A 27,841-nucleotide genomic window follows, 5' to 3' on the forward strand; every position below is an offset into this window, starting at 1 on the left:
TCACTGAGAGACCCACCCCACAATAGCCAGGCCCCACCCCTGCAACCAGTCACAGAATCTATGACAAGGTAGAATTGTTGAGTAGAGCCTGAACTCTTTCATTCAAACTTGGAGACCATCCAGCTTATTTTCGAAAGAGAAGGGTGCCCATCTTTCGACACAAATCAGGAGATGGGCGTCCTTCTCTTAGGGGCGCCCAAATCGGCATAATCGAAAGCCGATTTTGGGCATCCCCAACTGCTTTCCGTTGCCAGGACGGCCAAAGTTCCTGGGGGCGTGTCGGAAGGGTAGCGAAGGCGTGCCAGGGCGTGCTTAAGAGATGGGCGCCCCCGGCCGATAATGGAAAAAAAGAAGGGCGTCCCTGGCGAGAATTTGGTCCATTTTATTTGGTCCCTTTTTTTTCAGGTCCAAGTCCCAAAAAAGTGCCCAAACTGACCAGATGACCACCGGAGGGAATCGGGGATCACTTCCCCTGACTCCCCCAGTGGTCACTAACCCCCTCCCACCCTCAAAAAAACTTTAAAACTTTATTTGCCAGCCTCAAATGTCATACTCAGGTCCATCGCAGCAGTATACAGGTCCCTGAAGCAGTTTTAGTGGGTGCAGTGGACTTCAGGCAGGCGGACCCAGGCCCATCCCCCCTACCTGTTACACTTGTAGTGGAAAATGGGAGCCCTTCAAACCCACCTGAAACCCACTGTACCCACATGTAGGTGCCCCCCTTCACCCCTTAGGGCTATGGTAGTGGTGTATAGTTGTGGGGAGTGGGTTTGGGGGGCTCAGTACACAAGGTAAGGGAGCTATGCACCTAGGACCAATTTGCGAAGTCCACTGTAGTGCCCCCTAGGATGCCTGGTTGGTGCCCTGGCATGTGAGGGGGACCAGTGCACTACGAATCCTGGCCCCTCCCACGACCAAATGCCTTGGAGTTGTTCGTTTTGAGATGGGCGCCCTCGGTTTCCATTATGGCCGAAAACCAAGGGCACCCATCTCTACAGCCGGCGATCTCAGCAATGTTGAGATTTGGGCGCCCCCCAATCATATTATCGAAATGAAAGATGGACGCCCATCTCGTTTGGCAAAACAGTCGGCCCCGCCCGTTCGCGGCGCTGTCCTCAGAGATGGGCACCCTTAGAGATGGGCGTCCCCAGTCGATAAATGGGTCAATTTTAGCAGACAATGGAAAAGGTGCCAATACTCAGTACCCCCAAGTACCCCTTCAAAAAAAGCCCTGTACACAGTTAAAGACACTGCAGAACAACCATGTAACAGAAATATGATAAATGTCAGTACAATACAAACAATAACATAACAGACAGCATGGAAGAACATTCAAATAACATAGATGTAATATGAAGTCAGCATAATACATTGATTGTTTCATTGGAAACAACTAATAAGTAGACATTAGAACAGAGATATGAAGCTAATGCTTTTCTATAATACAGCTTACCATGTAGCCAAAGGGTGAAGTGCAGATATACAGGCGGGGAAAAGATGGGTGGTAGAGTCAGTTGGGATACATACTACTACTACTACTTAACATTTCTAAAGCGCTACTAGGGTTACGCAGCGCTGTACAATTTAACATAAAAGGACAGGGTGGCTAAACTCAAGGCAAGTTTTTGTACAGTTAAACAAGATATAAGGATCTGGTCTAAGTTACAGTCTGTGTAGCAAGCTAGTCCAGGTGCGGAATGAGTGTATCGTGGTCACCAAGAGCCAGATTCTATATATAGGGCTGAAATAAAAAACCCACACGTAACGCTATTCTATGAACCTTGCTTAAAGTTAGGTGTGGTTTATAGAATACATTTTATTTATTTATACATTCTTGTATCCCATTATTTTCCAAAATACAAGTTTCAGTTCAAAGTGGCTTACAATTTCGCAGTTTGGTTAGGTTACATTAGTGTTTTTCAGTTCAATGGTTGGCTTAAGAGTATTTATAGATTTTGTATTTAGGTAAGAAAGTTTGAAAGGTGGGTTTTCATTTTCTCTCTGGGCTGTTGATAATTGGTAATGCCTCTTGTCGTTGGTTGGAGAAGTTTTTGAAAAGGTTGGTTTTCGGTTTGTTTCCTAACTGTAGATAATTGGTGATGCTTCTTATGGCTTTGGGTATTGAGTTCCACTATTTGGAGCCTAGGTAGCTAAATCCCAGCCATGTAGATAGTCTTGTATCTGGTGTTTCTGCAGTTTGGTAGGTGAAGTAGGTATCCTCTGCTTTCTGGGTTCGCATTTCTTGGGGATAGTTCGATCATGTCTAGCATGTATTCCGGGGACGTTCCAAATAGTATTTTATGGATGAGGGTGCTTGCTTGTTGCATGTAGTGCCCATGCCTGCAACTAAAATTTAGGCGTGAACATTTACACCAACTAAAACCTGGTCTAAATGCCCGTGCATACAACAGTGCAAATAATTTTTAGGAACACCCATGCCACACCCCCTTTTGAGATCCACACATTAGAATTTACACACACCACTTTACAGAATATGCTTAGAAAGTTGCACACATAAATTCTAATTATTGTTTGTTATTGGCCAATTGTCTGCGCTAATTGGGGGTCCTTTTACTAAGGTGTGCCAAAAAATGGCCTGCGCTGTTGTAGGCACATGTATTGGACACACGGGTCCATTTTTCAGCGTGCCTGCAAAAAAGGCCTCCTCTTTTGGGCCGAAAATGGATTTTGGGGCCTTACCGCCACTCATTCACTTAGCGTTAAGGTCTCACCCGTCAACCGGGCGATAATCGTCAGTGCCCGTACACTGCCAATTACCGCCTGGTTAGCGCCATGCGGTAGAAAATTAAATATTTTCAGGCACACGTATCGGATGTGCATAAAAAAAATGGAATTACCGTCCGGAGATCACGGTAGCCAGGCGGTAGTTCCAAAGTGACGCGTGTTGGACACGCCTTAGTAAAAGGGTCCCTCGGTTCGTAGTTGCACGCACAACTTGGCCTGCACTGCCAAATTTGCACACGCAATTTCAGTTGCCATGTATAGAATCCAGGGCCACATGTATTAAAGGCTTGGGAGAAGATACTGGCAGATGCAGATGAAGGAACATGATGGTTGGAGAATGAGCAACATTGTAGAGAAGGAAGTGTAGTACAGTGAATTTATTTTATTTTTTATTACATTTGTACCCCGTGCTTTCCCACTCATGGCAGGCTCAATGTGGCTTACATGGGGCAATGGAGGGTTAAGTGACTTGCCCAGAGTCACAAGGAGCTGCCTGTGCTGGGAACTGAACTCCTCCACTGTTGCTACTATTGGAGATTCTACATGGAATGTTGCTATTCCACTAGCAACATTCCATGTAGAAGTCAGCCCTTGCAGATCACCAATGCGGCCGCGCAGGCTTCTACATGGAATGTTGCTAATGGAATAGCAACATTCCATGTAGAATCTCCAATAATAGCAACATTCCATGTAGAATCTCCAATAGTATCTATTTTATTTTTGTTACATTTGTACCCTGCGCTTTCCCACTCATGGCAGGCTCAATGCGGCTTACATGGGGCAATGGAGGGTTAAGTGACTTGCCCAGAGTCACAAGGAGCTGCCTGTGCCTGAAGTGGGAATCAAACTCATTTCCTCAGGACCAAAGTCCACCACCCTAACCACTAGGCCACTCCTCCACAAAGCATATGTGACCATGGTGTACAAAAATGGACGTGAAATACTAAATGGAGCTGCTCTAGGATAGATGCTGGAGATGCATACACAGAAAAGAAAATTAAAAATAAAATAAAAAAAAAAAGCCTGACACGAGAGCGACTTCTTTTCCTCTGTCTCTCATCTGTAGCTGCGGCACTGTGCCTGCACGCTGTGAGCATAATTGAAGTTTAAATACCACCTTTTTGTCAACGGCTTGCTGGAGAATAATTGAGCATAATTGTTCTCATTGTAACAAAGACAAGAAAGAAAGAGAGGGGGATGGGGTAATAAACCTGAAAATGTCAAGTTTTCCGCAGTAAATATTCTATTTCACATTCTGAAGGTTAGAGCATGGAGAGCTGGCAGGACCTGCACCCTGACACACCCTGGCAAACATCTCTAGCAGGAAGGTGTGCGCCTTTGGTGTGGGGGGGAGGGGGGCTTGTTACACCCATCAGCATTTAAAAACAAGGACTTCAGGCAGGTTCATTCACCTCCATCAGGAAGCAGCATCAGGACCCAAGGACTGGATCCTGGGGGGGGGGGGGGGGGGGGGGGCGGGGGGGAGGAGGAGAATATCTACTGATTTAAGACCCTTCTGCTTATGTCATTCCTGGTCTATCTGGCCTCTTTCTCTTTCACTGTCCTTAATCTCCTTTTCCTCCTCTCTTTCTCCTCTTTGTATTGTTCCTGTTTTTCTTCCTTCATTCACATCTTCTTCCTCTCCTTTTCCCTCAATGTTTCTTTCTCCTTTGCCTAGAACTCCACGCTAGAGAATGATAAGGGGATAAAATTTGTCCCCTTCCCAGTGGATTCTGTCTGCGTCCCCACCCCATCCCCATCCCCGTCCCATCCCTGCAGACCCCATCTCCGTCCCCGTCCCATCACCGCAGGCTCCGTCCCCGTCCCGTCAGGTTTTGTCCCCATCACCGTCCGCTCTGTTCTCATCTGCAGAAGCCTCGAACACTTATGATTTTATATTTAAATCTTTTTATTAAAGTATAAAAAGGAACAATATGCTGTGCAACAGTTGTGTTTAAATTACAAATTGAAAATATATTGCCGTCTGCATCAAATCAAACATAAATAACAGTCCAGTTGATTAACAGGCTTCAAAGTAGAAAGTGACACAGGGACAAAGTTTGTCCCCATCCCCATGAGCAGTGGCGATTCTTGGTTGGCTGCCACCCAGGGGCGAATCGCCACAGCGCACCACCACCACCACCACCCCCCCCCCCCCCCCCCCCCCCCCCCCCACCGGGTGCAGCAGCGTCTGTCCCCCCTGGGTGCAGCACGACACCCCCATGGTGCATCAACACCTCCCACGGCGTATCATCCAAGCCCCCCCCCCCCCCGGGTGCATTCTTACCTGCTGGAAGCAGCCACATGACTGTCGGTTCCGCTGGTTCTCTGCTTCCTCTGCGCCGGAACAGGACGTAACCTGTTCCAGGGCAGAGGGAGCAGGGAACCAGCAAAGCCGAAAGCCACGCGGCTGCTTTCTGCACCACTCCAGCGGCATGCATCCGGGGCGGACTGCCCCACTGCCCCGACCTCAGTACACCACTGCTCGTGGGATCTGTCCCCGCCCCATCCCCGCGGGCTCTGTCCCATGTTCACATCCCCGTGTCATTGTCTACTCCACGCCATCATCCCAAAATATGTGAGTGGACAGGGGAGGCTAATGTTACGGCAGCAGAATATGGAGGAGTAGCCTGGTAGATAGATGCAGCAGGCTGAGGCTCAAGAAACCAGGGTTCAAATCCTGCTCCTCCCTCTGATAATCTTTGTGACTCACTTCATCCTCCATTTCCTCAGGTACCTACTTAGGGACCCCCTTTAATAAAGGGCGTTAAGCCCTTAACATATGGTTAGCAGGTTAGAACAGGGCTACCGCAAAACACACTAAAACAGTTTGCAATAGTTTTACCCGTTTTCACAAGGAAAGCTATGTGTTAATGATTTTTTTTTATTGATTTATAATATTACAACTCAATAAGAGATGATAAGTAACTAGAAATAACAAAAATACAACATAAGACTTATTTCAATTGTCCTAATTAGAACATAGTGACACGGTAACATAGTAGATGACAGCAGAAAAAAAACCTGCACGGTCCATCCAGTCTGCCCAACAAGAGAAACTCATATGTGCTACTTTTTGTGTATACCTGACCTTGATTTGTATCTGCCATTGTCAAGGCACAGACCGTAGAAGTCTTGCCCAGCACTAGCCCTGCCTCCCAACCACCAGCCCCGTCTCCCACCACCGGCTCTGCCACCCAATCTCGGCTAAGCTTCTGAGGATCCCTTCCTTCTGAACAGGATTCCTTTATGTCTATCCCACGCATGTTTGAATTCCGTCAGCAATAAATAATAATGGCTTTCGTCCAAAATTATAGGCAATTCAATCCAAGATGGAGGAAATTACTACTACTACTACTACTTGACATTTCTAAAGCGCTACTAGGGTTACGCAGCGCTGTACAATTTAACATAGAAGGACAGTCCCTGCTCAAAGGAGCTTACAATCTAAAAGACAAATGTACAATCAGTCAAATTACATATAATCAATCAATAATTCAAAGAAAGAATAGTGTTAATGATTTTTTCAATACTTTTTTTCTGAGGGGACATGTCACGGGCAAAGAGTGGGCATTCCTACATTATCCGGCTAGTGTATTATCCAGTTAGGAGGTGCTAATCCTAAGAGTTAATGCAGGATCACCCAGCACCACAGGTGGTAAGTGCTCCCATGCTAATTTCTTGCAGGTTTCGCACGCTAATGGGAACATGAGTGTCCGACCTGCAAATAAATTTTTTAAAAATCCTAAAAAAGTGGCACATTAAATCTAGGCTTAGTGCGTCAAAACACATGCCCAGATTTTACCGCACTTTAGTAAAAGGACCTCTTAGGATGTAAGTCTTCTGGACACAGGAAAGTACCTAACTGTAACTCACCCTGAGCTACTGATGAAAAGCTGTGAACTAAATCCAAACAAATAAATATGACCCTAAGAGCCAGGTTTACCTCTTTGGTGCCACCTAGTTGTGGTCTTCCTCCAAGGAATCACTGGCTGTCATTTGTCTCTCCCACAAAAGAAGAAAAGTCAAGGTGAAAGGAGCTCCTCCACACTCTCCCAAGCAGTAGCATCCAATCCGACCCAGCCCCTTAAAGGGGTAAGCTGGCTCCAAAGGCTGCAGGCTTACTCCTGCATCTTTAAAGGGGGCAGATCCAACAGGCTAAGTGGTACTATGAAGTAACTGCCACTCAGGAAGAGGCAGCAGCCCTAGGCTCCTTCCTTTTCCGCTGGAGTGAGAAATCCAGGCCCAATGAGACAGAAAAATATATAGCATGCAAGAATTGCTTTTATAGTACAAAATGATTTGTTATTAACGCATTTGCTCTAAGATGAACCTTGGGAGTTTATTTTGTGTTTTCTTCGTTTTAAGGCAGTCACTTCATCCTGGTTTGGGGGCTTTCCTGGTACCAGGCCCCTGCTGGGATTCTCTAGAGTTTGTCACAGTGCCCTCTTGAGGCAAGCAGAGTGATAGCTGGCACACCATTTCCAAGCCGTGAGAGGGAAAGATGAGGTGAGATTTATGCCTCCTTTCTGTAGTTACAATCAGAGCAGTTATGTACAGATACTCATTTTTGTGCCTGGGTGAACGGAGAGTGAAGAAACTTACCCAGAGTCACAAAGCTGTCAGTGGAAATCAAACCTAGTTCCCCTGCTTCTCAGCCCACTGTATTAACCATTAGGCCACTCCTCCACCGCACAGACCTTGATAATCTAAAGAACAAAGAGCGGGGGGGGGGGGGGGGGGTCCAGGGATCAAAAATGACCCAGCTCTGCTTGTGTTTTAAAGACAGATCACTGTACCTTTCTCGCATGTCCTTTTGCATACACCAGTGCTAACAATATATGAAGTTAGTCCAATAAAAAAGGCATCATCTTATTTTCTTGTTTATGTTTTGATTTATTTCTATTTATTACTTTTAAAAGTGGGACTAACACAGCTACCCCCATCACTTTACCATTAAAAATGTGACACTCAGTTTACGCTTATAAATAACTTTAGTGAAAAATGCCATATTGGAGTGGAGGAGTGGCCTAGTGGTTAGGATGGTGGACTTTGGTCCTGGGGAACTGAGGAACTGAGTTTGATTCCCACTTCAGGCACAGGCAGCTCCTTGTGATTCTGGGCAAGTCACTTAACCCTCCGTTGCCCCATGTAAGCCGCATTGAGCCTGCCATGAGTGGGAAAGCGCAGGGTACAAATGTAACAAAAATAAAATAGATACTATTGGAGATTCTACATGGAATGTTGCTACTGTTGGAGATTCTACATGGAATGTTGCTATTCCACTAGCAACATTCCATGTAGAAGGCTGCGCAGGCTTCTGTTTCTGTGAGTCTGACGTCCTGTGCAGGACGTCAGATAAGCAGAAGCCTGCGCGGCCACATTGGTGATCTGCAAGGGCCGACTTCTACATGGAATGTTGCTAGTGGAATAGCAACATTCCATGTAGAATCTCAAATAGTAGCAACAGTGGAGGAGTGGCCTAGTGGTTAGGGTGGTGGACTTTGGTCCTGGGGAACTGAGTTCGATTCCCACTTCAGGTACAGGCAGCTCCTTGTGACTCTGGGCAAGTCACTTAACCCTCCATTGCCCCATGTAAGCCGCATTGAGCCTGCCATGAGTGGGAATGTGTGGGGTACAAATGTAACAAAAATAAAAAATATTGGTACACTAGTATTCCTCGGTCAGGCACATTTCCAAATCATCAAAACTTCCTTATTGGAATAGCCAATGTTTCTACCCCAGGAAGATCTTTGCTGGGGATTTTTCCGCCTGGCACCTCAGTGTTATGTTAAGTTTGTTTCTGATTTTGCTTTCAGCATCATTTCTTTCGCAAGGTTTATCATGTGTCCTCTTGGTTTTGTTAAATAAAAGTGCTTGTGTGTAAAATAATTTCGAAAGTGGACTGACTCGCATAATTGCAGCGTTTCAATCATGCACCTCTCTGTTTTCCCACCTGCTCTCCTCACCAGAAGAATGCCATCCATACCCGGATACCACACATTGGCATTGCCTTTCACAGGAGCGTTCCGTTACCCAGTCCCACCTGTTCTCCACATCAAAACTTTTTTTTAGACACACTTACAATGATGCTGTCTTCATGTACATTCTGAAATAAATCACGTCTCTTCAAAATAAAAGATGATCATGGATGCTTATTTAAGAACACGGATGGGACGATGGCAGACAACACAGAAGAAAAAAGCAGCTCCTTCCTGGACCAACAGAGCCACCTGCTGGACAAAGAGAGGAGTTTCTGTGTCTATGTTCCACCGCTTACTTTATTAAACCTATTACAGCAGAAAGCAGTGGTAGGAAGATGATGGAACACCTTACCACTATTATGTATGTTTATTTTTGTTACATTTGTATCCTGCGCTTTCCCACTCATGGCAGGCTCAATGCGGCTTACATGGGGCAACGGAGGGTTAAGTGACTTGCCCAGAGTCACAAGGAGCTGCCTGTGCCTGAAGTGGGAATCGAACTCAGTTCCTCAGTTCTCCAGGACCAAAGTCCACCACCCTAACCACTAGGCCACTCCTCCACTGTTGCTACTATTTGAGATTCTACATGGAATGTTGCTATTCCAACATTCCATTTAGCAGTCGGCCCTTGCAGATCACCAATGTGGTCGCGCAGGCTTCTACATGGAATGTTGCTAGTGGAATAGCAACATTCCATGTAGAATCTCCAATAGTAGCAACATTCCATGTAGAATCTCCAATAGTATCTATTTTATTTTTGTTACATTTGTACCCTGCGCTTTCCCACTCATGGCAGGCTCAATGCGGCTTACATGGGGCAATGGAGGGTTAAGTGACTTGCCCAGAGTCATAAGGAGCTGCCTGTGCCTGAAGTGGGAATCAAACTCAGTTCCTCAGGACCAAAGTCCTCCACCCTAACCACTAGGCCACTCCTCCACTGTTGCTACTATTTGAGATCACCAATGTGGCCGCGCAGGCTTCTGTTTCTGTGAGTCTCACAGAAACAGAAGCTTGCGCAGTCTTCTACATGTGGAATAGCAACATTCCATGTAGAATCTCCAATAGTAGCAACATTCCATGTAGAATCTCCAATAGTATCTATTTTATTTTTGTTACATTTGTACCCTGCGCTTTCCCACTCATGGCAGGCTCAATGCGGCTTACATGGGGCAATGGAGGGTTAAGTGACTTGCCCAGAGTCACAAGGAGCTGCTGCCTGTGCCTGAAGTGGGAATTGAACTCAGTTCCTCAGGACCAAAGTCCTCCACCCTAACCGCTAGGCCACTCCTCCACTGTTGCTACTATTTGAGATTCTACATGGAATGTTGCTATTCCACTAGCAACATTCCATGTAGAAGTCGGCCCTTGCAGATCACCAATGTGGTCGCGCAGGCTTCTACATGGAATGTTGCTAGTGGAATAGCAACATTCCATGTAGAATCTCCAATAGTAGCAACATTCCATGTAGAATCTCCAATAGTGGCAATATTCCATGTAGAATCTCCAATAGTATCTATTTTATTTTTGTTACATTTGTACCCCGCGCTTTCCCACAGGCTCAATGCGGCTTACATGGGGCAATGGAGGGTTAAGTGACTTGCCCAGAGTCACAAGGAGCTGCCTGTGCCTGAAGTGGGAATCAAACTCAGTTCCTCAGGACCAAAGTCCTCCACCGTAACCACTAGGCCACTCCTCCACTGTTGCTACTATTTGAGATCACCAATGTGGCCGCGCAGGCTTCTGCTTCTGTGAGTCTGACGTCCTGCACATACGTGCAGGATGTCAGACTCACAGAAACAGAAGCCTGCGCAGCCTTCTACATGGAATGTTGCTAGTGGAATAGCAACATTCCATGTAGAATCTCCAATAATAGCAACATTCCATGTAGAATCTCCAATAGTATCTATTTTATTTTTGTTACATTTGTATCCTGCGCTTTCCCACTCATGGCAGGCTCAATGCGGCTTACATGGGGCAATGGAGGGTTAAGTGACTTGCCCAGAGTCACAAGGAGCTGCCTGTGCCTGAAGTGGGAATTGAATTCAGTTCCACAGTTCCCCAGGACACAAAGTCCACCACCCTAACCACTAGGCCACTCCTCATACCCCTAGAAGATATATGCAGCGCTGTATACAAACTCGTAAGAGATTTATTTATTTATGGTTCATTTCTACCCCACATTTTCCCATAAATGCAGGCACAATGTGGCTTCTATGAATTACAAAGTAAAGAGATACAACACATGAATATTACAGTAGAATAAGGATAAAACGCTAGCAGCAATTATGATGGCTAAACAGCAGAATTTCAGATGGAATACACTCTTTCAAAAAGGAACGTTTTCAGCAACTTCTTGAAAAGATGGTGTTCAGCTTGCGATTTTAGTTACAGGGGAAGAGCATTCCAAGTCTTCGGGCTGGAGTAGTGGAAAGTAGAGGCAAAAAGAAGTTTGTATTTAACACCCCTGCAAGGTGGGTAATGTAGTTGTAGAAAGGTGCGTACTGTTGAGATGGCATTTCTTGGAGGGAGATCTATTAAAGGAATCATGTATTCCGGTGCTAATCCGTAGATTATTTTATGTGTCAAAGTGCAGATCTTGAATGCGATTCGCTCTCTTACAGGTGGTAGCCAGTGTAGATTGAAACGTAGGGGCTGCGCAGGAACCATGCGCGATTTGCCTAAGATGCATCTCGCAGCAGTATTCTGGGCAGTCTGGAATTTCCTCAGTAGGTGCTCTTGGCAACCTGCATAAATCCCACTGCAGTAGTCCAGGTGAGACAGTACTAGCCAGTGAACGAGTGTGCGGAAGAGCTCTCTGGTGAGACAAAACCTAACACGCTGCAGCCTCCACATGGCGTAGAACATCCCCTTGGTGACCGCTCACACTTGCAGATCCAAGTGCAGGTGAGGGTCCAGCTCAACACCCAGAAGTCTAAGGCTCTGTGAAATAGGGAGGGTCTGGTCTTTAATGACAAGGGAGCTTGAGGAAAATCTTGCATGGACGGACGAGAGCACAAGACACTGAATTTTGTCTTTGTTTAACTTGAACCGGAATACCTCAGTCCAATGTTCCAAGATTGAAAAACTCACTTCGATCAAATCTGTGATTTCATCTAATGAGGAATGGAAGGGAATGGAGATGGTTATGTCATCTGCGTAGATAAATGATTTCAGGCCTTGGTTCAAGGGGAAACAGCATGATATTGAAAAGCGTTGGAGAAAGGGGAGAACCATGGGGAACCCCACAAGTAGCTTTCCAAGGTGCTGAATGATCTGGGGTGCCTTTGACCTGGTACGTTCTTGTTGACAGAAAACCCTTAAACCAGAGCATCACATTCCCTCCGATGCCTAGGGTGTCCAGTAGATGTAGTAAGATGTTGTGGTCCACCATATCAAACACGCTGGACATGTCGAACTGCATCAGTAATATTTTCTTACCAACAGAAATGTCCCTTTTAAACTCAGACAGGGCTGTTACCAGAACCGTTTCAGTGCTAAACTGAGCACAGAAACCTGACTGAGAGTAGTGCAGGATGTTGAAGGTGTCAAGGAATTCATTTAACTGAGTATTCACCAGGTTGTCCATTACTTTGACAATCAGCTGCATGGACGCCACTGGTCAACAGTTTGAAGTGACGTCTGCTCTTATCCTTGGGTTCTTTGGGATGGGTGTGAGAAGAATTCTGCCATGCTCTGGGGGGAAGATGCCATGGTTCAACATGTAATTAAGATAGGAAGTTAGGTCAACGATGAAGCGCTTCGGGGCCATTTTTAAAAGGTGACTAGGGCAAGCATCCAAACCACAAAACTTGTTTGAAAACGTGATGGTCCCTATAATCTATTCAAGACAGACAAAAAGGAAAAAAATAAGAGATTAGGGAGCTACTTATTGTGCGTTTTTAATCTCGATCTGAATAGGGCCAGAGAACGAGCATGATATACTAACTCAGGAAGTCTATTCCAGGTGTGTAGTGCAGCAAGATGAAAGGAACAGAGTTTGGAATTGACGGTGGAGGAGAAGGGTACAGATAAGAGTGACTTAGCTGGTGAGCAGAGTGCAAGGAGGGGTGTAGGAAGAGATGAGACATACTTAGAAGATGCAGAATGAATGCACTTGAAAGCAGGAGCAGCCCAAGGTAAGATGCTGGCTAAGACAGGTCCAAGATGCTCCCCTCCCCGAGCTGAGATGCCATTCCTCCCCAGGCCCAGATGTCACTCCCCCCCCCCCCCCCCATCCCATTCCTCAAGTATACTTTCTTCATATTCCAAAAGCTGGCAGCGGCGATTCCCATATGCTGCTCTGACGCCGACACCAGCTTCTCTACTGCAGCTGCCTCTGAGTAAATAGGAAATTACATCAGAGAGGCAGCCATAGTAAAGAGAAGAGGCGGGTGCCAGCGGCAGGGCAGGGTATGGGAATTGTGCCTTCTGCTGCCAGCTTTTGGAACATGATGAAAGAAGGTAAACTCAGGGAATGGGGTGGAGGAAGGAAGGGGGAGATGCTCCCAAAAGAGTGGCCTAATGGTCGGGCTCAGGGGTGTAGCCAGACCTCGGCAGGAGGGGGGGGTCCAGAGCCCAAGGTGAGGGGAGTCCTAGTATTTTTGGAAAGCGTGAACAGACGCTTCACATGCACCTGTTCCACTCCACTCATTATTTTATATACCTCTATCATGTCTCCCCTCAGCCGTTTCTTCTCCAAGCTGAATAGCCCTAGCCTCCTTAGTCTTTCTTCATAGGGAAGTCGTCCCATCCCCGCTATCATTTTAGTCGCCCTTCGCTGCACCTTTTCCAATTCTACTATATCTTTCTTGAGATGCAGAGACCAGAATTGAACAAAATACTCAAGCTGCAGTCGCACCATGGAGCGATACAACGGCATTATAACATCCTCACACCTGTTTTCCATACATTTCCTAATAATACCCAACATTCTATTCGCTTTCCGAGCTGCGGCAGCATACTGAGCAGAAGGTTTCAGTGTATTATCAACGATGACACCCAGATCCCTTTCTTGGTCCGTAACTCCTAACGTGGAACCTTGCATGACATAGCTATAATTTGGGTTCTTATTTCCCACATGCATCACCTTGCACTTGCTCACATTAAACTTCCATCTGCCATTTAGCTGCCCAGTCTCCCAGTCTCGTAAGGTCCTTCTGTAATTTTTCACAATCCTGTCGCGAGTTAACAACTTTGAATAACTTTGTGTCATCAGCAAATTTAATTACCTCGCTAGTTACTCTCATCTCTAAATCATTTATAAATATATTAAAAAGCAGCAGTCCTAGCACAGACCCCTGAGGAACTCCACTAACTACCCTTCTCCATTGTGAATACTGCCCATTTAACCCCACTCTGTTTCCTATCCTTCGACCAGTTTTTAATCCACAATAGGACACTTCCTCCTACCCCATAACCCTCCAATTTCCTCTGTAGCCTTTCATGAGGTACCTTGTCAAACGCCTTTTGAAAATCCAGATACACAATATCAACCGGCTCCCCTTTGTCCACGTTTGTTTACTCCTTCAAAGAATTGAAGTAAATTGGTCAGGCAAGATTTCCCCACACAAAAGGCATGCTGACTTGGTCTCAGTAATCCATGTCCTTGGATGTGCTCTGTAATTTTGTTTTTGATAATGGCCTCAATCATTTTCCCCGGCACCGACATTAGACTCACCGGTCTTTTTTCCCGGATCTCCCCTGGAACCTTTTTAAAAAATCGGCGTTACATTGGCCACCCTCCAATCTTCCGGTACCATGCTCGATTTTAAGGATAAATTGCATATCACTAACAGTAGCTCCGCAAGCTCATTTTTCAGTTCTATCAGTACTCTAGGATGAATACCATCCGGTCCAGGAGATTTGCTACTCTTCAGTTTGCTGAACTGCCCCATTACATCCTCCAGGTTTACCGTGAAGTCAGTAAGTTTCTCTGACTTGTCCGCTTGAAATACCATTTCCGACACCGGTATTACTACTACTACTATAAATCATTTCTATAGCGCTACCAGTCGTACGCAGCACTTCATAAATGAACATGAAGAAAAGACAGTCCCTGCTCAAAAGACCTTACTAAATCAGAACAGACAGGACCAATAAGGATAAGGGTAAGACAGACAGAAGGACACATAGGGAAAGGGACTATTGAAGAGAGGAGAACAAGATAAAGGTTACTAGTAAGTGACAAGTTAGGAGTCAAAAGCAGCATCAAACAGGTAGGCCTTAAGCCAGGATTTGAAGGCGGCCAGGGATGGAGCTAGTCGTATTGGCTCAGGAAGCCCATTCCAGGCATAAGGTGCGGCGAGACAAAAGGAATGGAGTCTGGAGTTAGCGATGGAGGAGAAGGGTGCAATTAGGAGAGATTTGCCTAGTGAACGGAGTTCTAGGGAAGGAGTGTAGGGAGAGATGAGGGTGGAGAGGTAGTGAGGGGCTGCAGAGTGAATGCACTTATAAGTCAATAAGAGGAGTTTGAATTTTATATGGAAACGGATAGGGAGCCAGTGAAGTGACTTCAGGAGAGGGCTGATATGTGCATAACAATTTTGGCGAAATATTAGTCGTGTAGCAGAATTTTGAACAGATTGAAGAGGAGAGAGGTGGCTGAGTGGAAGACCTGTGAGAAGCAAGTTGCTTCTCACAGGTCTTCCAAATCTTCGGTGAAGACCAAAGCAAAGAATTCATTCAATCTCTCCGCTACGTCTATATCTTCCTTGATCGCCCCTTTTACCCCTCGGTCATTCAGCGGCTCAACCGATTCTTTTGCCGGCTTCCTGTTTTTAATATACAAAAAAAAATTTTTGCAATGTTTTTTTGCTTCTAATGCTATCTTTTTTTCATAATCCCTCTTGGCCTTCTTTATCTGCGCCTTGCATTTGCTTTGACACTCCTTATGCTGCTTCTTGTTATTTTCAGACGGTTCCTTCTTCCATTTTCTGAAGGCGTTTCTTTTAGCCCTAATAAGATACAAGGACCATCTCAGGCAGGGAAACTTTTAAACTTTTAGGCATAGGAATTTGTTAATTGCAAGTAGCACATAAGTAAAATGCTAGCACAGGGTAATCAGGAAAAAACATGACCTTGAGTGGAAGGGAGAAGAGCAACAGGTTTTTTTTTTTTGAACAGGCTTTTGAGCAGACAACACAGATTATTTCAGATCTGTGGCCAGTGCAACCAGAAGTAGAATTAAGTGTCTCAGTGAATAAAAATTATGCTGATTGGAGCCTTTGGTAAAAACAAAGGAATCGGGTAACACTGGGGTTTTGGAGCCGTAGATTTTTTAGAAGTAGAAAAAAATATATACTTCGAGAAAAGAAAATATACTCCTTTTGAGAAACAGCAATTAGCATGTTATTGGGCTCTGGTGGATACCTAGCAGTTAACGCTAGGATATGTGGTTGTCCTGAGACCTTAAATACCAATAATGCAATGGATACATAGTTCCCCAAAAACTCATCGGATAGGGCATGCACAAGAAGCCAGCATAATTAAATGGAAATCAGGGATTGGGGGAATTCCCTTACTGCATGAAAAAGTGTCAGCCCTTCCAGAAACAGGACAAACTGGGCTTGAACCCCTGGAACGGGTGGAGAGCCCAGTCAGGTGGGGAAAAGCCTATGATCAATTAACTAATGAGGAGCAGCAACATGTGTGGTTTACAGATGGTTCTGCTAAGTAAGTTGGAGGAAAGAATGTGGAAAGCGGTAGCCTACAATCCAAAAATAGAACGTTCATTAGAATGTAACAGAGGAGGAAGTAGTCAATATGCAGAGTTATATGCTGCCTATATGGCTTTGAAAACTGAGAATTTGGGATGTTATGTATATACTAGTAAAAAAGGCCCATTTCTCATGGCGATTATGTTTTTAAGGGAATCGATAGGAGAAATGTTCTGTCATGATAAGTAATAATTGGGAAGGGTGTATGAGTAATATGCTCCAGGGGTATGAGATACGGATTGTTTTATCTGTGTTTTTTTTTAATCTTTTTTGTGATTTTTATTTATGGTCTTTTTTAAAAGATAAAGAGTACGCAGACTCCATCCATGTCCAGCATTTCTCCTCTCTTCCCTCCCCTCAATCCATGTGCATCTCCTTCCTGACTTCCCTCCCCTCCATCCATCCATGTCCAGCAACTCTCCATTCTCCCCTGCCCTCTCCTCCATCCACCCGTATCCAGCAAATTTCCTCTCTCCCCTGCCCCCCATTCATCCATGTCCAGCAATTCTCCTCTCTAGCGATCTCTTCTCCCCCTGCCCTCCTCTCCAATTCCAGCCATCTCTTCTCTCCCCCTGCCCTCCCATCCATGTCCAGCGATTCTCCCTGCCCTCCCTCAGCTCCCTGACAACCCTACTCTCCGTTTCTTCCCCCCCCCCCCCTGCGCATTTAACCCTTTTACTTTCAGGTGCGACAGCAGTGAAGAGGGCAACACAGCTTCTCCCTTCCCTCAGTGTCCTACCCTCACGGAAATAGGAAATGCAGAAGGCGGGACACTGTGTGAGGGAAGGGAGAAGCTGGAGAGCCCGCTGTATTGTCTTCTTCACTGCTGTCGCTGCGCATGAAAAGGGTCAAACACGTGCAAGGCGGAGGAACGGAGAGAAAGGCTGTCGATCATGGAGCTGAGGGGGGAAGGCGCAGAGGGACCGTCTGAGAGCTGCCTGGCTGCAACGCTGCTGGGGCAGGCAGCCCTGCGTTTGGGGGGAGGCAGCAGCCAGGGGAAGGTCACAGTTGAGCTGGAGAGGCTTATATGGGGCGCCTATGACTGTCCTCCCATCCCATCCATCAATTCTCCTCTGCCCTGCCCTCCCCTTCCTCCCTCCCTCCCCCTCGATGTCCCGCGATTCTCTCCTGACATCTCGCCTCCAGCGCTCCCTTCCCCCTCATTGTTCTGCCCTCCGACATCATTACATTTTGACGCAAGGGCGGGGCAATGAGTGGGAATGGATGTTACGAACCCAGGCATCCAGACGTAGAATGTTGAAGGTGCAAATTATTATATAGGATCAACTCATGATCTGTGGCAAATAAATTAGCCACTTGGCTACTTACTTGGTACAAAAATAATTGGAAAATTTATACTAAAGATTTGTGGGGCAGAGAATTGTGGCAAGATATTTGGAATTGTGTAAAATACTAATGTTATTGTTTTTTTTATGCAGATGACCATTGCAAGGGTGATACTTTAGAACGTCTCTACAGCACAGCACAGTGGCTGATGAATAAAGTAAAATCACACCCCTTGAGGTGGAAAACTGTGGAAGAGCCAGATAATTGCTCAGGTTTGGCAAAATGGGCACACCAAAAATGTGAACATCTGGGAAGAAAGGCCACTTACAGGTGGGCAGCAGATCATGGTATTAGTTTAATTATGGATGATATTAGAACTGTTATTGTTGAATGTCTGGTCTGTTAATACCAGACTAGGCGATCTGTTCCCCACATGTCTAAGGGGCAATTATAAAAGAGGAAAATTATCTGAACAAATTTGGTAGATGGATTATATAGGACCTTTACCTAATTTGCAAGGATGTAAATATGTGTGCACAGCAGTAGATAATTCTAGATATGTAAGTGCACATCCTTGCAGGCAACACTATTTTAAAACTTTAGAATTGATAATGGTTTCCATTTTGAAGGCTAATTAGTATAACAATGCGCCTTAAGTCATAATATAACCTTGTCTTGATCCTCCGATCTGGTCAAGAAGAATGGACTTATGTCCCAGCAAGTAAGTGTTATCTTAGAGAATAACTGATCCATTTATAAGCTTTATTCATAGATCTTTGTAAGAATCAGTGTAATCCTTCTTATGGTGTCTTTGGGTATGGCTACTACCTCCGTGGACATTTATGACTCACAGCCAAGAGTCAGAGCAAGCAGATTGGAAAATGGCAGAATCATAGTGAAATCTGACAAGATAATTACACGTTCCACTTACTAGATGTGTCCTGTGACAACTGTTACCAACACTCAAATATAGAAAGAAGTCCTGTCACACGAATGAGTTTAATATGACTTGCCCAAGTCAGAGACAGATAATACAGCATTGTTGACCCAAAAATGGACATTGTGGATATTTACATCACCAACATGTTATTAGCATGTTTATATTCTTCTTGTGTGAACATTACACCTATGAAGACCTATGTAAATACTGTGGTACCCTTAATTGCCTTGATTGTTGAGTAAAATGAACTTGGTATGATATATTGTTAGGATATTTTGGTACAAGTGCAGAGATAATAAATGCCATTGATGCTGACACTAGAGACAAAGCAAAATGTATTAGAACTGACATTAATCAGCTTATTACTTTGCAATATGATGTTTTTTTATTATACTGATAGTTTACAAGTAGAAATTAATATATTGCATGTTGTAAACATTTATTTGCCCTTATACAAAAGGAATAAGGCTGAATATGACTAACTCTGAACACTTGTGGAGGTGAATTTCACAGGTGGGTTCCTTCCACAACCTGAATAATAATTTCAAATACTGCCTTGTGCACTGACCTCTTCTGTTCTGGGCAAATTGTGTAGTTTAATGTTACTAAGCAGTATGTATTATTTGTAATACTGAATTTTGGTTAGTTACTAGTAGGCAGCAGCATTACCATGTGCCTTTGGATTATACTTCCTACTAATTTTAGTATGTTTGTTGAAATTAGTGCTCAATATATCATCCATATGTATAATCTGTCTTGTTCCTTTTTTTTTTTTTTTTTTTTTTTGGCTGTTTTACTTGACATAGAGCAATAACTTACGTATTGACTGTCATTTAGACAGAGTTGAAAAAAAAAGGACCAAATGTAGTGGAAGTCAATTTTAAAGATTGTTTTTCAACTCTGCCTTGACCGACCAGTGCACTCGGGGTCTGTAAAACAAGTTGGAATGTGGAAGATAAGGCAGTTTGTGCAGGAGGGAAACAGGATATGCTCGGAGTTCAGAAGATGAGCCACCTGGCCAGTGGTTTGTTTAGTTGAGCCGGAAGCATGTGACTGCATCCTCATGTACGCTCCTGTAATTTTCCTTTGCTCTGACCATGAGTTCTAAGCCTTGTAAAAAGAGGAGTTTCTTTCAGTGAAATTGGGAGCTCATCTGTGAGTAACGCACGAACTGCGCAGAGAACCAGGTTTCCTAGTCAAAGAAACTCCTGGCTTTCGCTGTGAACAGGGCCCCCCCAGCTGATAACAGCCTGGGTGCTGTAAGGACCAGTGATGATTGTTTTATTGCTTCTTTTCCTGGTCTAGGAACTCTTATAGCATTGCTTAGATGTAGAGAGCAGTGATGTAATGATTGTCTATAGATAGGTATATCAGTGTGTGTATATAGCTTAATCATTGTATATTTTAGAACCTCTAATAAAAGTCTCATTTACCTACTACGAATCCAAAAGAATCTACAGTAATTATTGAGTAGTCTGTGTCAGTGAAGCAGGCTATAAATCAATAGAAGTACAAGTCCCATGCCAGCTTGTTACAATTACAATCAGGCATTAGCCACCTCAAGCACCACTGGTTCCTCCCTATCACTCAAAATCCAAAACTTCTCACCATAAAACTTACAAAATGACAAGGATATTTCAATAAGAAAGTAACCCCTCCTCCCTTCCCCCCCCCCCCCCCATGTGCCTGAGTCATTCGAGATGTATCAGGAAACACATGTACACATGATCCAAGAAACAGCCCATTAAGATGTCTGAAGGAAAAAGTCTCAGCACAGTAGTCCAGGCAGGTTCAAACATAAATATAACCAAGGCAGTTGATCTTTCTGTTATCGCTCCAATGATCTCTCAAGGAACTCAGATTCATAAGATCCATCTGAGCTCACCCTTGCACATCTGCTGTGTAAATGTCTCTCTTGAAGGCAGCAACAGATACACGTGATCTACAAAGTTTCCAAGATTCTTCTCCTATTCCATCACTTGTACTGATGCATCCATGACTGACCTAAGCTACAGCTGTGGAACAGAGGAGTAAGAACTACATTGGTGAGATTTCCCTTCCAGCTGACAACGGTTCTGAAGATTTTATCTATATATGCACTACTTCCCCAAGGCAATTATTAAAGCTAGCAATGGAAGGGAAACTATGTAGACGGAGGCAGAATCTAGACACAGGTCGAACAAAACGACCACATGTAGAAAAGGGTTCTACCTGGGTAAATTGTCTGTCTGAAAATTTCCCTCATTCACTCTGACTGAAAGTATGTGCCAGGTTTTGTAACATATGTGCTTTTAGCTGAACAGACCGGAGACCTTTCTGGAGCCACATTTAGGGCAGGGATGAAAAACAAGTTCATTTTCAATCTACATGCATTGCTTTCAAGCAAAAAGTTCTCTGAAAAATCCAGATGCAAAATCTGCACATTCTGTGCACTTTGCATAGTTTCTCTTTGAAAATTAAATGCTGTGGATCCAGGCAGACTGTTTAAAATTGGCCCCTTTTTGTCTATGGGAAAAGTGCTGGGTATATTCACCCTCCCCAAAAAATACAATCAAACCCTACAGCAGACCACCTGTAGGGCTACGTCTACATTGTGCCAGAATCCAATCCAGATGTTTTCCCGACACAGTCTGGAGTAGAAAAGAAATCCCAATTGCTCGCATCTGATGCCCTCATTCTATCTCTTGCTGTGGCATCCGACTGTCCTTTCCTTCTTCCTGGACCACTGGCTGCTGCCCACTCAGCGTCTCTTGTACAGGTGCCTGGTGAGGTAGTTCAAACTCATCCAGACCTGCCTCCACGGGGATCATTACTTTTTTTTCTGCAGGTGGGTCCTGGGAATTGGGGGGGAAGAGAGAAAAAAAAAAGTCAGTGCTGAAACTAAAGTTAACGTTTATTTGTATCTATTAAAATTGCCTTTTTTATAGCATAAAAGCGATATACAATAAAAACTTTAAAGTCAGAAGAGAGCAACAACTAAATTATAGGAAGGCATTCATAATATACATTTGCATCTGTTTCACAAAGACAGAACTCAATTATACAATCAATCACTCTAGTGCAGTGGTTCTCAACCATTTTTCAGTTGGGACGTACATGATGGACAATGTTCACATGTGAAACACTTCACACATGACCCCCACAGACCTTTATTCTGATAAAGTATGGCAGGTCTTATGAATAAAATGTAAATATACCCTGCATCCACAGCTGCCGCCTCCCCCCAAACAACAGATATTTATTTTATTTTCATTTTTTGTTACATTTGCACCCCGCACTTTCCCACTCATGGCAGGCTCAATGTGGCTTACATGGGGCAATGGAGGGTTAAGTGACTTGCCCAGAGTCACAAGGAGCTGCCTGTGCCTGAAGTGGGAATCGAACTCAGTTCCTCAGTTCCCCAGGACCAGAGTCCACCCCCCTAACCACTAGGCCACTCCTCCACTGTTGCTACTATTTGAGATTCTACATGGAATGTTGCTATTCCACTAGCAACATTCCATGTAGAAGTCGGCCCTTGCAGACCACCACTGTGGCCGCACAGGCTTCTACGTGGAATGTTGCTAGTGGAATAGCAACAATCCATGTAGAATCTCCAATAGTAGCAACATTCCATGTAGAATCTCCAATAGTATCTATTTTATTTTTGTTACATTTGTACCCCGCGCTTTCCCACTCATGGCAGGCTCAATGTGGCTTACATGGGGCAATGGAGGGTTAAGTGACTTGCCCAGAGTCACAAGGAGCTGCCTGTGCCTGAAGTGGGAATTGAACTCAGTTCCTCAGTTCCCCAGGACCAAAGTCCACCACCCTAACCACTAGGCCACTCCTCCACTGTTGCTACTATTTGAGATTCTACATGTAATGTTGCTATTCCCCTAGCAACATTCCATGTAGAAGTCAGCCCTTGCAGATCACCAATGTGGCCGCGCAGGCTTCTACGTGGAATGTTGCTAGTGGAATAGCAACAATCCATGTAGAATCTCCAATAGTATCTATTTTATTTTTGTTACATTTGTACCCTGCGCTTTCCCACTCATGGCAGGCTCAATGCAGCTTACACGGGGCAATGGAGGGTTAAGTGACTTGCCCAGAGTCACAAGGAGCTGCCTGTGCCTGAAGTGGGAATTGAACTCAGTTCCTCAGGACCAAAGTCCACCACCCTAACCACTAAGCTACTCCTCCACTCCATAACTAGGACATTTTCTCCATAAAACTTATCATTCAAAAAAGTATACATATATTCTGAGTCTCATGCCAACTGAGTAACAGCAATATAAATCTCTCCACTACTGAATTTACATGGTTTCCATAGCTTTCGTGCTTGTAGGCAGTATATAAATAGTACTATTACGACCAGGAACACTGTGAAATACAAAATCTGAAAAACTCCTAACATACATGTTGCGAACCTACCATACAAAAGTAGTCCATGAACCCTATCTATAAATAGGAAGCACTGCAATATAAGATGGGGGGTCCTAGAACACCAATACACCTACTACTAGTAAAACTAACATGTAGGACTGCTGTAGAATTCTACACAGAAGCTATGTGCAAACAGAATACCACAAAAACACAGACAGACCCTCACTAAATACAGAACAAGAGAGCCCAAGAAGTCAAACTAGGCACATACCACAACACAGGAAAAGTTAAAAACAGAAATGCACACAAAGTCATCCGTGATGCACATTTCTCAAAGCTCACACATTCCACCTAATAAATTCAAAATAAAACACTTTTTTTCTACCTTTGTCTAGGCCTTTTTCCAAGCTTGTTGGTTCGTTTCTCTTTTCTGCTTCCTCGTCTGTCATCTGCTCTCTTTCTAGTGGCTGCTGTCATTTGTCCTGTCTCCACTTTCTTACTATCTTCTTCCATTCCCTCAATACATCCGTCTGACATTTCCTCTCTAGCTCTCTCTTTTCTGTCTATCTACTCAAATTTCATCCTCTCACTCTTCAGTCCTCTATCTATATTTCACAAATCTATCAACTTTTCTATCTCCTCATCTCACCCTCTAGCTCCCCAGTCTCATTCCTTCTCTGATCTACCCTCTATACTTGCCATCTTTTCACTCATCTCCCTTGAGAACCCTGATGGTCTCGCCCACTTGTTTCCACCATGCCAAGCATCTCTCCTCCCTCTTCCTTCCTACACTCTTGTAGCCCAACATTTCCTCTCTTTCACCACCCACACTTGTAGCCCATCTCCCTGTCCTGCCCACCCCTCTCTCTCTCCTCCACCCCTATGGTCCAGCACTCCTTGTCCCCTCTCCCTTCCCCTCTACTCCACCTCTATGGTCCAGCAATTCCCTGTCCCCTCTCTCCAACCTTCCCTACCCCTTATGACCCAGCATTTACTTGTCCCCTCTCCTTTCCCCTCCATCCCTATGGTCAAACACTCCTTGTCCCCTCTCTCCCCGTCTCCTTTTTAGCCCAGCAGCTGTATCCCACATTCCCCCCTCTTTTCCTCTCTTCTCCTACTAGAGATTCAGCACCTCTCCCCTCCCAGTTCTTGACTCCAGTACCTCTCCCCCTCCACCCCATGGTCCAGCAACTGCCTATCCTCTCATCCTCTCTCTCCACCCTTCCCCCCTTATAATCCAGTATGTACTTGTCCCTCTCTCTTCCCCTTCATCCCTATGATCCAGCACTCTTTGCCCCCCCTCTGCCTTTTCCCCTTATAGCCCAGCAGCTGTGTCCACTTTTTGTCCCCTCTCCCGCTGAAGATCCAGCACCTCCCCCCCCCCCCCCCCCCCCAGCATCTGGCAGTTCCTCATCTGTGTCCTCACTCAGACCCCCCTCCCCCCCGGTCCACAAAAACCTGGATTTCTTTGCAGGTGCTGGCAGCAGCAAATGGCAACCAGCTGTCTGGGCTGACCCAGTCCTTTCCTCTGCAGCGTCCTGCCCATGTGTAAACAGAAGCTACATTAGAGAGGAATGATGCTACAGAGGAAAGGCCCCAATCGGCCCAAACAGCCTGTTGAAACTGTCAGCACAAGCAAAGAAATCAAGTGGATGGAGGAGGAGGGGGAGCGGCAGGGGAGAGATACTAGACTCATGAGCAGGAAAGGGAGAGGTGCTGGATCTGTGGTGGAAGAGGAGATAAAAGAGAGGATAAAAAAAAACAAACAGGAATAACAAAAAGCTACTCTGTGCGCCGGCCCCACATCACATAGGTTGAGAATCTCTGCTCTAGTGTGGGAAGCCTCTTCCCGTAAACACGGGGTAGCTGGTCACTCCAAAAGCATCTACTGAAGATCAACGGTAAGCCTGGGAGAACAAGTGGGTTTTTAACTCACTTTTAAACTCTTTATACGAGGTGTCTGATCAGAGATGAAGAAGTAAATTGTTCCATAAAAATGGAGGCAGAAAGTAGAAGGCATTCTTTCTAGTAGATTCCCAAAGCGCCTTGGCAGGATTAGGAAGAACAATTCTATGGTCACTAATGGAACAGAGGTAACGCACCGGAGAATAAGGAACCATAAGCTACGCAAGGTAGTTACTAATCCTGTATGAAGAGCCTTATGGGTTAAGGATGAGATTTTGGAATGTATTCTTTGTTCAACCGGGGGCCAACGAAGATTCTTGAAAAGGGGAGTAATACCGTCTCTTCACTTTGTCCTACACAAGACACGTACTGCTGTATTCTGTAGTGTTTGGAGTCTTGCCTGCATACACAATGTTGCACTAATCAAGTTGAGAGCCAATGAAAGCGTGAAATATGGTGTGCAGAGCAGAAAACTCGAGGTAATTGTGCTGGATTGAAGTTTGCAAAGTGCTAGAAATCCTGATTTCAAGACAGAATAAAATTTAAGCTAAGATCAATCTATTGTCAAAGATGACAACCAGATATTTAAAACTAGTAAAACATGCCCGTTTCTTGCGGCAATGAAACCGGCGCTAGCACGGTTTCCTTCCGGACCTCCCCCTCCATTGGTACTCACCCCGTCGGCGACGGCGTTCGTCTGCCATTGTTGCGGACCTCGGCACCACCTTCAATGTGCTTCAAACCGGAAGGAAGTGCCCGGAGGACCTGACAGTGACGTCAGTGTCCTCAGAACGTTGAGGGTGAGTTTTATTATATAGGATGCTTGACAAGTACACCAAATAGAAATAGGTGGGGGGGGGGGGGTTTAAGGTGGCCAGAAATCCAACAAGCTGTTGTCTTTTGGGGGTCAAGGACTAGCTGGTGGTTTCTCAACCAGAGAGCCACATTGTTTAAATAAGATTGCAAAAGGCCAAGATCTGGTTTTGTGTTGGAAGTGTAATGAATTTAAAAAGTATCGTCAGCATAAAAATAAAGCACGGATGCCTGAAGTTTGGAAGCAAGGGGACTGAGGAAAAGGTTAAAAAGAATAGGAGAAAGTATAGATCCCTTTGGCAAAACTCCTATCAAACCATAACCTTAACCCATATATCTACGCTGATGATGTGACAATATACATCCCCTTCAAACAGGACATAAACGAAATCCTCAACGAAATTGACCAAAGCCTACACATCATGAACACATGGGCGGATGCATTTCGACTAAAATTAAATGCAGAAAAAACTCAATGCCTGATTCTCACATCTCAATACAACACAAAAGAATTCACAACCATAAACACTCCAAACCTGAACCTTCAAGTCTCAGAAACGCTAAAAATCCTTGGAATCACCATCGACCGCCACCTAACGCTTGAAACTCATGCTAACAACACAACAAAAAAGATGTTTTACAGCATGTGGAAACTAAAAAGGATAAGACCGTACTTCCCAAGATCCGTCTTTCGCAGCCTAGTACAATCCCTTGTGCTCAGCCATTTGGATTATTGCAACTCACTATACGCAGGCTGCAAAGAACAAACACTGAGGAAACTTCAAACAGCCCAGAATATGGCAGCCAGACTCATCTTTGGAAAGCCAAAATATGAAAGTGCAAAACCATTAAGAGAAAAACTGCACTGGCTTCCAACTCAAGGAACGCGTCACTTTTAAAGTATGCACATTAGTCCACAAAATCATTCACGGTGAAGCCCCATCCTACATGTCTGAGTTAATAGACTTACCACCCAGAAATGCCAAAGATCATGCCGAACCTTCCTTAACCTCCACTTCCCCAATAGCAAAGGCGTGAAATACAAAACATTACACGCGTCAACCTTTTCACACATGAGCATGCAGTATTGGAATAAACTGCCGCGCAACCTAAGAACAACCAACGAGCAAGCTTCCTTCCGCAGATTATTGAAGACTCATCTTTTCGAACAAGTCTATGGATAGAAACAAAACACATAAAGTCCACACTTACTGTTCACTAATGCATCGTACATTCACCTCGGAACTCCATTCCCCGTATTATCACATCACTCATATCTTTTCTCACAGAAAGTTATATACCATATGACTTCATGCCTTTCTATCGCCTCTAAGCTCCCATTGATTCCTTCTAAAGCTGCAATGCCTATGTTCCAGTATTACATCCCTTAACAACACCCCAATTGTTTCGCATAACCCTGCATAATATTATCCACAACTATCTGTAACAATTGTATTTCCAATATTCAACTCATATTGTAAGCCACACTGAACCCGCAAAAAGGTGGGAAAATGTGGGATACAAATGCAATAAATAAATAAATAAATAAATAAATAAATAAATAAAATAGACCCTTGAGGGATCACACAAGGTAGTAAAAGGCAGACTGCATATCTGAAGTATTACTTGAAAGTACGACATTGGAGAAAGGAAGTAAACCACCTATGGATAGTGCCCGTCAATCCTAGGGAAGTCGTTGCAAGAGAAGTTTGTGATCTATAACATCGAATGCGGCAGACAGACTAAGAAAACAAAGCCATCATTACATTTATTTCACTTAATATACCATCCAATTTTTGAATAGGAAAGAAATCTCATAAACTCAGTCAAGCTAAGAGAAAAAAGGGAGGTATGTAGGTCATCATGCAAAGAAAGGGGACAGGACTAGAAGGGGAACAAGGGGAATAAGAGCAAACCCTGACAAATGGACACCACCCTTCTAAGCAGGGATAAAAGCAAGGGTAAAAAGCCAGGTCTTCAAAGCAATTTTAACTTGCCTCAGTGTTGAACCTGCACATATGGGTAAAGGAATTGTATTCCAAAGGAATGGTGAAGCGAAGAAGAAAGCTCTGAGCCTGGTGGAT

At 44.6% G+C, this 27,841-nt stretch overlaps 1 protein-coding gene across 1 annotated transcript in view; it reads right to left on the bottom strand.

The window, feature by feature from the left end:
* Window positions 1-20,090: 20,090 nt before the first annotated feature.
* Window positions 20,091-27,841, bottom strand: part of CD40 (CD40 molecule) — a 59,100-nt gene continuing 51,349 nt past the window's right edge. The window contains exon 9 of the mRNA XM_030213147.1: window positions 20,091-21,505. Within this exon, the coding sequence (XP_030069007.1) occupies window positions 21,344-21,505 (162 nt within the window). The 3' untranslated portion in view covers window positions 20,091-21,343. The remainder of the gene's footprint in view (window positions 21,506-27,841) is intronic.

Source organism: Microcaecilia unicolor, chromosome 8 (assembly GCF_901765095.1).
Source record: "Microcaecilia unicolor chromosome 8, aMicUni1.1, whole genome shotgun sequence".
In the NCBI taxonomy this organism is placed as follows: Eukaryota; Metazoa; Chordata; class Amphibia; order Gymnophiona; family Siphonopidae; genus Microcaecilia; species Microcaecilia unicolor.